Source organism: Epinephelus lanceolatus, chromosome 14 (genome assembly GCF_041903045.1).
Source record: "Epinephelus lanceolatus isolate andai-2023 chromosome 14, ASM4190304v1, whole genome shotgun sequence".
Lineage (NCBI taxonomy): Eukaryota > Metazoa > Chordata > Actinopteri > Perciformes > Serranidae > Epinephelus > Epinephelus lanceolatus.
Genome location: NC_135747.1, coordinates 44,241,133 through 44,254,941, shown reverse-complemented (window position 1 = coordinate 44,254,941; position 13,809 = coordinate 44,241,133). Strand labels below are relative to the sequence as shown.

The 13,809-nt window shown below is 43.9% G+C and overlaps 1 protein-coding gene across 6 annotated transcripts in view; it reads left to right on the top strand.

Moving 5' to 3' along the window:
* The window catches only part of sema5ba (sema domain, seven thrombospondin repeats (type 1 and type 1-like), transmembrane domain (TM) and short cytoplasmic domain, (semaphorin) 5Ba), a 278,351-nt gene that overhangs the window by 210,786 nt on the left and 53,756 nt on the right, over positions 1-13,809 (top strand). For 5 of the 6 annotated variants that reach the window (XM_078174762.1, XM_033617575.2, XM_078174764.1 and 2 more), the window contains 3 exons: positions 10,451-10,586; positions 12,875-13,082; positions 13,182-13,389. In XM_078174762.1, the coding sequence (XP_078030888.1) occupies positions 10,451-10,586; positions 12,875-13,082; positions 13,182-13,389 (552 nt within the window). The remainder of the gene's footprint in view (positions 1-10,450; positions 10,587-12,874; positions 13,083-13,181; positions 13,390-13,809) is intronic. The other variant, XM_078174761.1, reaches the window with a different exon arrangement.

The window sequence follows — 13,809 nt, the reverse complement described above, 5'->3', positions numbered from 1 at the left end:
ATTAGCAGTAAAAAAAAAAAAGACACACTTAGGAACAGTGATTTATCGTTTATCATTTATGAGGCAAAACTGCCAAAGTTTGGCTCAACCTGAGTTCTTTTACGTGTTTGTCAAATGGGAACGCCCCTCAGACACTTACTGTTCGCTGACAATAAGCATGGAGACGGAGGAAAGTGTTTGCTTGGAAGAGTTGAGCCTGCAGGTGGAAGATGGCGCTGTTTTCTTAATGTTAAACTTTTATTTAACCAGATGAAGACAGGCTAAGAGTCCATATAAGACTGCATTTTACTTATAAACACATTTATACGTCTACAGTCTCAGAAGCTAAACAATATAACATAACTGCTGTGGTTAGTTCGGCTCCAGCAGTCACACAAACTACTTAACCCGATGGGAGGCAGCAGTAGTTCAGCTAAGTCCCTGTGTTCTGTGATGTAAAATTACTGTTTCTGTCAAAGGAGTCTGGTGGCTGTGAACGGGAGCCGCAGCAAAACGTTTTATAGCCTCTTTAAAAAAGGGTCAGCTAAAATAATCTGCATCAGTTTAAACGTGCACTGTATTAACATGATTTCACTGCTTTACCTCGCCATCAGAGCGCCTGTCCTGACGGGGCACAGAAGCTGTGATCTTTGCCCTCCTCACTGTCACCAAACTCCATTAACAGAATCAATAATTGTGCCTGATGTCACACAGGAGTTGCAGGTCGACCCCGGTCTCCACTGTTCAGTCTGTTTGTGTTTCTGTGGGACTTTGAGAAACAAAATAACGTGACGTCCACCGTTTGTTTGATGAAAAAAGCATTTTGCAGCTAAAATATACACTTTAACCAAAATTGGAGTTTTGGGATTTGAATCCATAAAGAATACCACTGCACAGCTACAGAATGATATGGTAACTAGTAGGGGTGGGAAAAAATGATTTTTAGAGGCATCGAGATTCTGTGTTGAATGATGCGAGCATCGAGGTGGAAAACTCATATAATCGATTTTCATTTTATTTTCATATTTATTTTTCAAATTACTGTAACTCTTCAACAATTCACGCTATCGACGTAATTCCAACAGATCCTGATATAAGTGATTACGGTGGTGACGTCATTACCTGTGGAGGAGGGGAGGGAAGCACAGCAGGAGGAGAGTGACAGCTGACAAGGAGAGTTTTGGTGGCATTTTCATTGTAAATAATATTTAGTATTTGTGGTTTTTTGAGAGCTTTTGAGTTTTTTTATGCCGTGTTTCCGTCGTGTTTTCACTATAGTTGGTGTTTTTATAGTTCATAGATAGTTATAGTCAGTTATAGTTTTGTAAATACTGGAGGAGAAATGTCGAGGAGGTCGACGAGGGACAGGAGAGTCCCGATGAGATTTGTGGATGAGGAGGAGACTGGTGGAGTGTCGTCATCTCAACCATAGCAAGTGATACAGTTTGTATGCACTGGACATATATATCCAACTTTATTACAATAATGTTTTTCAGTATCTAGTGTAAATTTTCTTATTGGCTCATTTTAGAATCAAGAATCGTTTTATAATCGAAATCGTTGCCCTCAGAATCGGAATTGAATCGAATCGTGAGGTGCCTAGAGATTCACACCCCTAGTAAATAGTAAATGGACTGCACTTGTATCAGACCTTACAAGTCTTCTGACCACTCAGTGCGCTTTTATACTACATGTCACGTTCACCCATTCACACACACACATTGACACACTAGTGGCTGAAGCTACCATACATGATGCCACCTGCTCCTCAGTAACCACGCACGTGTGATCGCACACTTTTGGGGGTTCAGTATCTTGCCCAAGGATCCAGCAGACTGGAGGAGGCAGGGATCAAACTCCTGATATTCTGATTAGTGGACGACCTGCTGTACCTCTTAGCCACAGCTGCACCGATATAAAGACCTAAAAAACAAAACAAACAAAGCGAAAAAAAAAAGTGAGAATATGAGAAGTTGCTTAAAAAACATTTCTGAAATCATCATAGTTCTTTTTTGTAGGTTTTTGTCAAAAAACAAAACAAATTATTGCCCCAGGCAGCTCTTAACTTTTGTGTCAAGTGAAAATGAATTTAGGGCGAAACAAAAGAGCTCTGCTTCAGATGATGTCAGACTGAATGATGACATGAAACAAATTAGGACTTCAGGCTGATTATTAGGTTAAATAATTATTAGCTGCAGCTCTAATAAGGAGCCTTATGCTCACTTAGTATCGTCAGACCTTTCCATGCGTTTCAAACTCACTCTGACACACACACACGCAGCCTGACGTGCACAAAACTCCTCAGGGATCTGAAAATCCCTCCAATCCATGAAAAATATGCGTCTGACTCCAGGTGAGATCAGACTCGACGTGGGAGATAAATGATATGCTGGGCGGCCAGCTGAAGCAGCCACATAACTGTGCAATATTTCTGATTTTACACAGCATTCGCTTCCCCGTCGTATCAACTTGCTGACATCAAATCTACCTTGAAATGAACTGCGGGCCCCCGGTGGAAGACGGGGCCTGATCTGAATACAGTTTGACAGAATCTGCTGCTTGTGTACCAGCACTCTTATCATTCCTGTCACACATATTTACTTTGAATTTAACCCACTGTGTGCACTTTGTCTGGTCTCCCTCTCTTAGGGTCAGTTTGTGTTTGATTAGAAATACTGTGAAAATAGGTCAAGTCAGACTCAGACGCAAAAATACTCCAGTGATCTAAGTTTCTCTTTCAGACGCTTCACGGTGTTTTTATACTCTGTGAACTGTGCACTTCTTTACAGTGGCTCAGATCTAACACCTGGCTCTCTGTGCAACCTCCTGAACCTGTGGTGTTGCTTTATTGTTTAGCCGCGGTGCTGCTGACTCAGTCTGCCTCTGGATGTGACTGTTTTGGGCCAAAGCTGTTGCTTCTGCTGGCGTATTGTTGTGCAGAGTAAAAATATGTGCGGATAATCCTGGCAGCCTCGGTTCAATTTCTGGTCCCTGCAGTCGTGCAGCTCTGCTGAGTGAGCCCTTTTTGCTTTTATGCTGTGCTGCAGGTATTCACCCAGGTTGAAACATTGGCCTTAATGTAGCCTCAGCTGTTCCTTTTTCACATAAAATGAGGTTAGGCACATTAAGTAAGAAGCCGGGCTTTCAGCTGGACTCACGCTGTGCTGATGTCTGTGTTCTGTCACATCAGTTTATATGACATGGATATAAAACAGACATCACCATGAGACTTCCAAAGCTGATTACTTACATTAAGACAATTGTTTTTTGTATAGAAGATATTTTATTATCTGATTAAATATGCACTAAATTGCAGACATGTCCAGAATGGAAATCAGGTTCAAAATCCTTGTTTCATTGTCTTCACATATCAGAGTCAAAGGTTTTTCTTTTTATCACTTTACAAATCAGAAAATACCGTCAACAGCCATTAAAAATGTCCATCGCCATGTTTTTAAGAATAAAATGTTCTTTAAATGAGGCAATGAATGATATATGAACAAATCCCTCTGTAAAAACCTTCAGAGTACAGAGAGGAATAACATGTAAAGTCTGGTTTATGTAAGAGCTGCTGAAGCGAAGATTTCTGCCTCAGAGTGTAAGAAAAAACTTGTTTTAATAAAATGGCCTTTAAAGATATGTGTTGTAAAATCCAAACCTTTTTAGAGCAGAAACAACACTGCATGGGGAATAAGTTAGGCTTTTAAATATAAGATATCACCATCAAACTTCTCCAGGTGATTACTGATATTAAGACAATTATTTTCTGTTTCACAAGTTTTCTGAAACTTTAAATATGCAAATGATGCATTATCTAATGAAATATGCACATTTTGTATACATGTCCAGGACAGAAATCTGAACAAAAATAAACACCAACTGTGTATTTTGGAGCTTCTCTTTCCCCTAGACCAGGGGTCACAAACCGATACTAAAAAAATATATATATATATGTTTGGCCCAAAAACAGGATCTGTTAATACACGGCGGCAGATCAGCCTGTTTAATCTAAATTAGCCTGTAAACATTCCTGATAGATCTAAATGAGCATGTTTTATGTTTTACAACAAAGCAGCTGCTCTGCACTGGGACGGTTAGGATTATTTGGTAATTCAACTTTGCAGCGTTGGTGGTGACAGCGAACAAATCTGTACGCTCACTTTGAAATTCTCTGTTTTCCTCTGAGACATTTTCTCATGTGGATTTGGAATCAGCAGCAGCTTCTGCATGTGAGCCCTGAGCTGCATGTTGGTGACCCCTGACCTCGTCTGAAAGAAGACACGTTTTGGAAGGAAAATTGCCCAAAATCTCAAAGTTGATGTTTTCACCTGTAACGTCTTCCTTTTGAGCGACGTGTTTCCAAGAGAGCTTAAAATTACAATCATATTAATAACATTTGAAAACAACAGAAAGGAAATTAAACAAATAAATAAAGAATACATTAATGCACAGCCACCACCAGAATAAGATCCTGGTTTTTTTTGCACGTTCTCGGCAGGAAGAGCAGAAACGTCTCGACGAAGAAAAAAAAGCTTTTTGAGCCTAAAGTCACTGGAAACTCAGCAACCGGATAAAAAACAACAGATTTTGTTGTTTGTTGGTGTTGAACAGAGATCTGCAGCTTGGCAGGCGTCACACTGTCCCCTCCACCTCCTGATGACAAAGTCAGCTCATATACTATGTCTCTTAAGAAATGTTGACATGATACATGTGGAACATACAACATGTTCCTCTGACAACAGGTCTGTGTGCAGCAGTGTGACAGATCGTTTAGTTCTAACAACCAAAAAGCTAAAAACATGAGATGTCAAACAGCAACATCGAGGGATGTTGTTTAAAAGGTTTGGGAGCATCCAGCCTGCAGAGATCAGGTTATAGGATGAGATGATTATCAGCCTCTGTGTTCACACACTCAGTGTGTTGTGATCTGCACTGATTGTGGCGTGCAGACGGCCCAACAGCCGGGCTGAGTGATGACGTCATTACATGTCTAACAGGTCGTTGTTGGGGGGCTGAACTGAGCAACACATCCGGGGGGGCTGCTGTGGGAAACTGTCTGACTGGGGATCAGGCAGAGGTGAAACAAAGAGGTCAAACAGGTGTTGAGTTCCTTTGTTTGAGGGATGAGGCCGCTGTTCCGTTTGTTTCTTGGTGTCAACACATCTTAAGAAAAGACCAGAACTAACACTGTGTCAGTCCGCCCCTGTCCCCTGTCCCCTGTCCCCTGTCCCCTGTCCCCTGTGCCCTGTCTGTGGTCCTCGGCCTTCTGGATCCTACTGAACACACAAAGTTTCCTCTTTAGTTTCCTGAATCAGCTGCTCTCTGTAAACGCTCCTCAGACAGAAGGAAACAGTGAATTAGTTTGGGACTATTCTCAGCTGTGTCTCATTCCACATTTGGTGCTCTGATGAGTGTTTCTCACAGCAGGACGGTGTGTGTGTGTGTGTGTGTGTGTGTGTGTGTGTGTGTGTGTGTGCGCGTGTGTGTGTGCGTGTGTGGGATCGACTCAAAATAAACTACAGTGTGTGTTCATGGTAATAAAGGAACAGCCAGAGCAACAGTGAGGATCTCTGATGTGTTTTTAATAGTGTTTGGACGACAGTTCAGCCTGAAGGCTCAGACTGGAGTAAGATACATCAGGCTCTGGACACACACACACACACACACACACACACACACACACTATGACGATACATTCATTATTGGTGTTTTCTTGACGATAAGTAAAATGTATAGTGTCACCACCTTATTCTTTAAATGAAACTAAGAACACTGTGATGTAACAAAACTCAGCTAAATGTTCTTTTGGATGTGATATATAAAGAGACATATTGTAGGATTATTATTATCTCCTGCATCCCTGAGCGTGGATCATGGGTTTGGTCGTGTGTGTGTGTGCATGTGACAAATCAGCCTTATACTTTCTGTGCACACGTACGACTGTATGCTTTTGGACCTCTTGTGGTTTTGGTGATTCAGTTGTTGAAACGTCTGAGTTATTGAATGTTTCATATCGTCACTGACTCCTCCCTCCTCTGAGGGTCCTGACACACCGAGCCAACAGTCAGTCAGTGCTGGGCTGTCAGTTAGCATCTGTCACCATAGTTTTTGCCGTGTGTCCCACACTGTCGGCCCTTGTTGGCTTTTTGATCCGATTCGGCATCAGAGAATCGGATCAAAAATCACTCTGATTGGCCGTTCAACTTGGTGCACAAGAAGTGAAACGGAAGTCAGGAAACGACTAAAGTCAAGAGGGCGTGAGATCCAAACAGACTTCTTATATGAGTTTAGATTATTTTTCAGGTTCCTTATTGTTTGTGTTACTGTTCACTAGCACACAGTAAATATCACCTGTTCTTTAACCATCAGGCTAACTGGCTAACTAGTGTCTTGAATCTGTCCTGTTTTCCATTTTTAATGGTGATTACAGACAACCACCCCCTGCTGGTGCGGAGAGTTGTTTCCTCTCAGGCATACACACCTGCTAGTTGACGTTGGCTGCAGTGTTTGTGGTGTGTTGAAGTTAAATTTTTGGCCAAGACACAGGTGGCGCAGCAGTCGGCCTTGTCGCCGTGTGTCCGCACCTCCAACTGGGCCCAGAAATTGTCTTGGCTAAAACCTTACTGTCTGTTACAGGAGACACTTTGACCTTTGTCGTGGCACAAAAACTGACATGCATCGAAAAGTTTGGTCTCGTTTTGAACTGGAGAATCTGCAGATTAATCCCACATCAGATGTGTTATGATCCACTAAAGTTAGACACAATACGAGATGAATAAATCCACATTTTTTTGTGATCTGAACCATTTTGACTGTAAGGGAGGTGTTGGGGATGATGCCACCAGGCGAAGCTCTCCACTGTCCAGCTGTGACCTGGTTTCACTCCGTCTGCGGCTTGATATCGTACCACAGCAGGAGGGTTTCAGTAGCGTCGTGTTTTGCCTGCTCGGACTGGTAGTTTAGCAGATTTTGTTGAGTAAGTAGGTGAGGAAGTTAAGTGGTTTATTTTTTTGGTCTGTTTAGTCTTTGTTGTGCTGCAGCCTGCAGACAGAGTTCATATAATGAAGTCATTTTATAAACAACATGGATTAAAGATTTAAGACCGTACTTTAGTTTTGAATTAAAAATACATTCATCCTCATGATTATATTGTGCCCATATTTCACACACAGCGGCTGTTAACAGGAGAACTCGATCTGCTCGGTGTGACGCTCTGTAGCAGCGTCAAAAATAGATGAGGTGCATATTTTTATCGACCTCTGGGATGTTCTGCACCGCTGCAATCACAGGAGTCGCCCATGTTGGCTGCGATCAGCTCAGGTGGCCGTTTAGCCGCCTGGTGGAGATCTGCACTGTGCTGGGGAGCGCTCCTCTTGTTACTGATGCATTCATGAGTAAGCAGGATTTTAATGATGTACCTGGAGGTGGAGACGCTGGGTAACAACGCGGGATGTAAGGAGCTGATAAAAGGGTTTGAACAGTGATGAGACGTGTAAAACACAACTGGAAATCAAGAAGCATTTCAGAAGACAAGCAGTGACAGAATCAGGCTGTTGTGATCAGATAAATCACTTGAAGAAGGAGCTTCAGTCATAATGAAAGTGATCATCACGGTGCAGGGGCCTCGGAGAGCGGCGGAGCAGCAGCAGCAAACAGCATAACAGATGTCAAACTGCTTTTCAATCACTTTCCCGGGCTTTTAAGCAGACTCAAAACATATGGGTTGCATCCATTAGTGCGACAGCCTGGGTTCCTTTCAGTGCTCCATTTCACTCTCTTCTCTTGGCATTATGTGCAGCAGCACGCTGTCACAGCACAGATCTCCAGTCATCTGGGCAACGGCTTTCTGTTGGAGTTTGGCTTCAGTGCAGAGCTGCAGCTACAGAACGACCACAAAGCCACAGTTTAACTTCCTCTTACATCTGCGTGTTTGTGTGTGAGTGTGAAAACTGTTGTGGCTGCCGCTCACTCACTGCAGCTCGTTGGCCTGCGGTTCCCTCGGGTTGGGGTTTGGTTCCAGCCGGTTCACCACAGCTCTCACTCTGCTTCACACTCCTTTGTCTCTGCCTCCCCGTCACTCCTGGAAACACCCAGAGAAAAAGTCCTTTTTACTGAAGTCCGGAGGCTGTTCTCCTCTGCAGCCTGAGAGTCAGTCAATGAGCCACCTGTTTGGTCTCCCTCCTTGTTTAGCCAGAGCTCATTTAGAGCTGCACAGCACTTTGCCACCCTGCGGTAATGACACAACACATTAGCTTTCACACAGCCTGAACTGCAGATCTGAAAACTGAGCACTCAAAATAAAGAAATCAGACGTCTCAGGCGAGCTCAGAAACATCTTAGTGTTAAAATGAGGATGTTAGTGGATGATCCGCAGAGGAGAGGAATAAAGACTTAAAGTTTGCTTTAAGAACTGTTTCTATTAAACTTTAAAGACTTCTGATTGACGCATTTTGTGTTGTGAATAACAAACATTCTGCTCAGTTAAAGCAGCCGAACCTGAATGTGCAAACGTCTTCAACGTTCTGCTGGGATCGACTTCCAGCTGTCTAGAGAAAACCTGTTTTCTTTTGATGTTGATCTAAAATGAAGCTCACATTAACTGGACCTTTTCATCTTAAACTACGTTCACATTACTCTTTGGCTCTTGTGACATCGATAAACACAAAAATCGGCCCATTGTATATGCAGTCCCAAATCTCACCATGTGACCACTGTGTGAACGACCGTATTGGAATTCATGTGTATTTTTGCAAACATCCACGGTGTCATACTCACTGTCAGTGGCGACCCGTGTCATAGGCAGTGTGGGCGAACGCTAAGGCCAGTGTCGTCTATAGGGGGCGCCACAAATGGGAGAAGAAAACAAATCAAGTCATTAACTCAGCTGCTAGCTGTTAGCAGTTAGCAGCTAGTTATCAATACCTTTCAGCAGCCAGTAGAAACAACCAACAGCTCACAGGGGGTGCATTGATTTACATTGTGAAGCGTTCAGGCTCTATTCAGTAATAATGAGCACTGGGTGAATGTAAATTATAATGTTCTCATGATGTGTTCACTGTAACTTGTGAAATATAGCTTCTGGTGAGAAACTTGAATAAATCAGCTGCCTAGGGCACCAGATGTGTTCGAACCACCACCGCCTGTCAGTGGACGTACATTTACGTTGCTGCTGGCTGCAGCCTGCTCGCTCAGTACTGGACTTATTTCAAATTTTGTTGTTCCCACTGGTCACTGAGAAACAGAAACCTGGGAAAATGAGGTTCAGGTTGAAAGATGCCACATTTACCCTTTAAGACGTCTTTATTTCATAAAAGCTGTCTGATAAAACATTTTGTCCCGTTGGCCTGTCGACATGGCATTTCTAAATATCCTGTACCTTTAAATAAATCCACAGGACGACACGCCGAGCTAAGAGAAGCCAATTAAAACAAAGGCAACAAAAACTGAGCAAAAGCAGCTGAAGGGTTGATAACGACACATTCAGGCCTCATCAGAACCATTAACCAACCTCTGGGACGCAGCGTTTTCAGCCAGCAGCATCCTTCACTGATTTATACTTTACTCAAGGTACCAACACGCCTCACAAAGCTCCACCAGGTCCCTCCATCAGCCCCTCCACCAGCCCCTCCATCAGCCCCTCCATCAGCCCCTCCACCAGCCCCTCCATCAGCCCCTCCATCTGCCCCTCCATCAATCCCTCCTCTTCCTCTGTGGCTCATGCAGTTCCTTTGTTGCTTGCTCACTATAATGTTATAACTCACTATGTCCTAACTGATGGTTTATCAGCATCTCACGAGCCGTGCCAAGCCAGCCGGCCGTTCACTGCTTGGTAAAAAAAACTCTTGGTGCTGGGTGTGTGCGTGTGTGTGTGTGTGTGTGTGTGTGTGTGTGTGTGTGTGGGAGGGGGGGGGGGGGGACAGCAGTAGCAGGCAGTTAAGAAACTCATTACCTTGCAGCACATTATGGCCAAAGAGCGTCACCATAATAACTTTACTCACACTGCCAGTTTAGCCGGGTTTACTCTCATTTGTGACACCTGTGAGGCAGCTCTGTGTGTGTGTGTGTGTGTGTGTGTGTGTGTGTGTGTGTGTGTGTTTGCGCATAATCTGTGCGACTGCCTCCGTATCCTCAGCTTAATACTGTCCCCATTCACTGTGCTGTGCTGATAGCGTAGCTTAGCCTCCAGCAAGCACAGCAGCGTCGTACAGCTGTTTAGTGCAGGTATAAACGATAGGACTTCCATTAAGAGGATGGAACACATTACAGAACGGCTTTATTACACAGCTGGGCGCCGCTGATTCCTGATACAGCCTCACGTTTACTGCCAACATGTAAACTGTTATGAATATTATTGTTGAAGCGATATCTTTATATAATATCTCTCTCCGTCTCTTCCTGTCACTTCCTCCCCTCTCTGCTTCCTGCTATCTTCCCCCTCCGTCTCGTCCTCCCTATCTATCTCACTATAAAGCAACAGTATTGCAGCATCGGCGGTGTGTGCCTTCAACCTGAGCGCCATCACTCAGGCCTTCAACGGGCCCTTCCGCTCCCAGGAGAACCCTCGCTCCACATGGCTCCCCACCACCAACCCTATCCACAACTTCCAGGTTAGTTTAACACTTACAGAGAAACTTTTCAGCCAGTTTTGTGTCATAACAATGTGTGTGTGTGTGTGTGTGTGTGTGTGTGTATGAACTGTGTGAATGAACTGTGTGAAACTTCCCTCCATCTTACCAGCACCCACATCTCCCTGCTCATCTGCCAGCAAAAATCCACCATTTTTGCAGCTTGTACTTGTACTTTGTATTCGTGCTGCCACCAGAGACACAAAGAGTATAAAGCAGACAGAACTCAAATGTTAAAACTAAGCAGAGCTGATCTAATATGACCCGTTGATTATTTCCCGCCTTAAATGATTCAGAAACTCTGTTTAGCTATAATACAAGAATGCTTGCTACCAGCAGGTTGCTAAGTTGTTTTCAGAAGGGCAGCCTGCATTACGTCACCTACTAGTGGGAGCTTTGATTGGTCCGGTGCGGCGCAGTGCATTCTGGTAGTAGGTTTTCTACCTCTAAATCTTTAATTCTACCACTCCAACAACCACCAACTGTCACTCAGGAGGCCGGTGTTCACTTCCTGTAAGATTGTAAAGCCAAACCCTGTTCTTTTTTCCTAAACCCAACCATGTGTGTGTGTCGGCTAAACGTAACCACGTGTGTGTGTTGGCTAAACGTAACCATGTGTGTGTGTGTTGTTGAAGGAAAAAAAACATCAGTTGATGGTGTTGTACCAACGTAGTGCTTTTATTTTGAAAGAGACTGTATCAAACTGTACATTTCCTGTGAAAACAGAAGTGTATTTTGAAAACAGACAATGCATGTAACAGGCTGAAGTTGACACGGCGTCCCAGAACGTCAACAACCAACACACCCAGGGTACCTTGGATGCCATATGTGGACGTGGAAAGTCCATGACCAAACGTGGACATGTGACGAGGTCACAGTGAGGATGATGATGCCAGTCCACATGTCGAAGTTTCCTTGGGCAAGACACTGAACTTCAGACTGCTCTTGATGGCTGCTCCATCAGTGTGTGAATGTCTAAAAAAAGACTGAGTAGCAGTAGCATCTTGTACATTAGCCTTCACCAGGCACGCTGAGAGGTGGTAAGAATAGAACGGTGCTACAGGCACAGGTCCATTAACTTACCTGCAATGCTTGAATAAGAAAAAGAGTATCTGTCTTAAATTTGGTCTCAAAGGTTTTAAAAAGCATTAAATGTAAGCGTGTGATACCTGGAGACAGCCTGTTATGAATCCATGTTGGTCTGAAAACAGTTGAAGCAGCTGTGACAGAAACCCGTCATGTTTTAGAGAGGTGCTGTTTGTTCTCTCAGAGACAGAGAGGAAACAATTAGACTGTTTTTATGCCTATATCCCAAAATCACACATTTGTCTCTGAAGGCTTTTGAATCTGTTCAACATACAAGAGTTTCTATCCTCAGACTTTGATTTGGATAAAGAACATGTCCGCCGTCCGGTCCCTCCAGGAATTTATAATCCTGTGATCACAAACAAAAAGCATCTAGCTGGAAGAGCGCTCTGCCAGTCTCACTAATCACTGCAGTTTTCTGCATGACGATAATTCACAACCAAGTAATTGAAATCAAGACTCAATCTCAACAAATCAATTTCCATGTGACTACAGTGGAAGTGATTGTGTTGTCTCAGTGTTCCCAGGCTGCATCGCTCCAATGTAAACTCTCTAAATGACATGTTTTTAATTTAGAAAAACTCAACCATCTTAAATCTGATATGTAAAACCAGTTGGTGTCTGGAGCTCGCCAGCGTCGCCACACAGCATGATGGGAAGCTCTGAAGAGACCGGTCACTGTCTCACAAAGAAAGAAGTGATAATAATCCAGACATCAGATACGTAATAATGTGTGTAATCGTTGGGGTACTTCCAAAATCATCTACTGTTCAAATATCAACCAAAAATGGAACCTAGCAACAAATCAATCTCTCATTTCAGGAGTGAGCAGAAGCTGAACATCACAGCTGAGCCGTGCGGCCCAAACAAAGCCTCAGACGGCGTCATTTCACAGTTATTCTGCTGCACCGTCTCATTACGTCGCCGCGTTGTCGCTGTGTCACACTGTTGTTTTGTTCCCCCGAAAAAAGTTGCAATTACTGAGAAAAGAATTAAGAAGTGAAACAATCGACCCAGAGAAGTTATTGATTTCATAACTGCGATGAGTCTGTGTGTGTGTGTGTGTGTGTGCGTGCGTGCGTGTGTGTGTGTAGTTTTTATTCTCTCTGCCTTACCGTCTCATTTTCCTGTGTCCATGTCCACACACTCCTCTGACACGTCTCTCTCCTCTTCACTCCTCTCAGTGTGGTACCATCGATGACGAGGGTCCTAACGAGGGTCTGACGGAGCGCAGCCTGCAGGACGCCCAGCGGCTCTACCTGATGAACGACGTGGTCCAGCCGGAGTCTGTCGATCCGCTGGTCATGCAGGACGACGTTCGCTTCTCCAACCTGGTGGTGGACATCGTTCAGGGCATGGACACCCTCTACCACGTCATGTACATCAGCACAGGTCAGGAGAAACACACTGAACCAGATAAATGACACGAGAAGACAGATGAAGCGTGGACCTGAACTCTAACTTAACTTTGTTATCCTCCCGTCCAATCAGAATACGGCACCATCTTGAAGGCGCTGGCGACGCCCAATAAGAACCTACAGGGATGTTATCTGGAGGAGATGGAGCTTCTTCCGTCGGGGGTGCGAGAGCCGATCCTGAGCCTGCAGATCCTGCACAGCGACAGGTCGCTCTTCGTCGGGCTCAACAACAGAGTCCTGAAGATCCCGCTGGAGAGATGCTCCACCTACAAGACTGAGATGTGAGTACGAAACAAAATCTCTGCAGGACCATCATACTACAGATCTCAGATATCACAGAAACTCAAACTGAGCCATTCCTAGAATTTGGATATGGAGAGAATGTTGACTTTATCAGAAGGTGGAAAGATTTGTGTAGGTACAAAGAAAGAAAACATGCATCAGGCTCATGGTGACAGAGTTAGCTTTAATGTTGATAAAAATCGTGGCTGAATTCAACAGGTTTGTCGACTTTATAGAGACGTGAATTTCCTCCTCTCCAGTCTCACAGATGGGACTTCATTTCAGAGAAAACATGTACGGTAGTAAAAGTAAGAGACATTTTTTGATCCAGTTTGAGGTGTGCTATGAAACACACACATGATGTTTGTCAATTTGAAAGATAATTGTGCAAGTCAGGAAAGTCTCAGTTTGACTTTGTT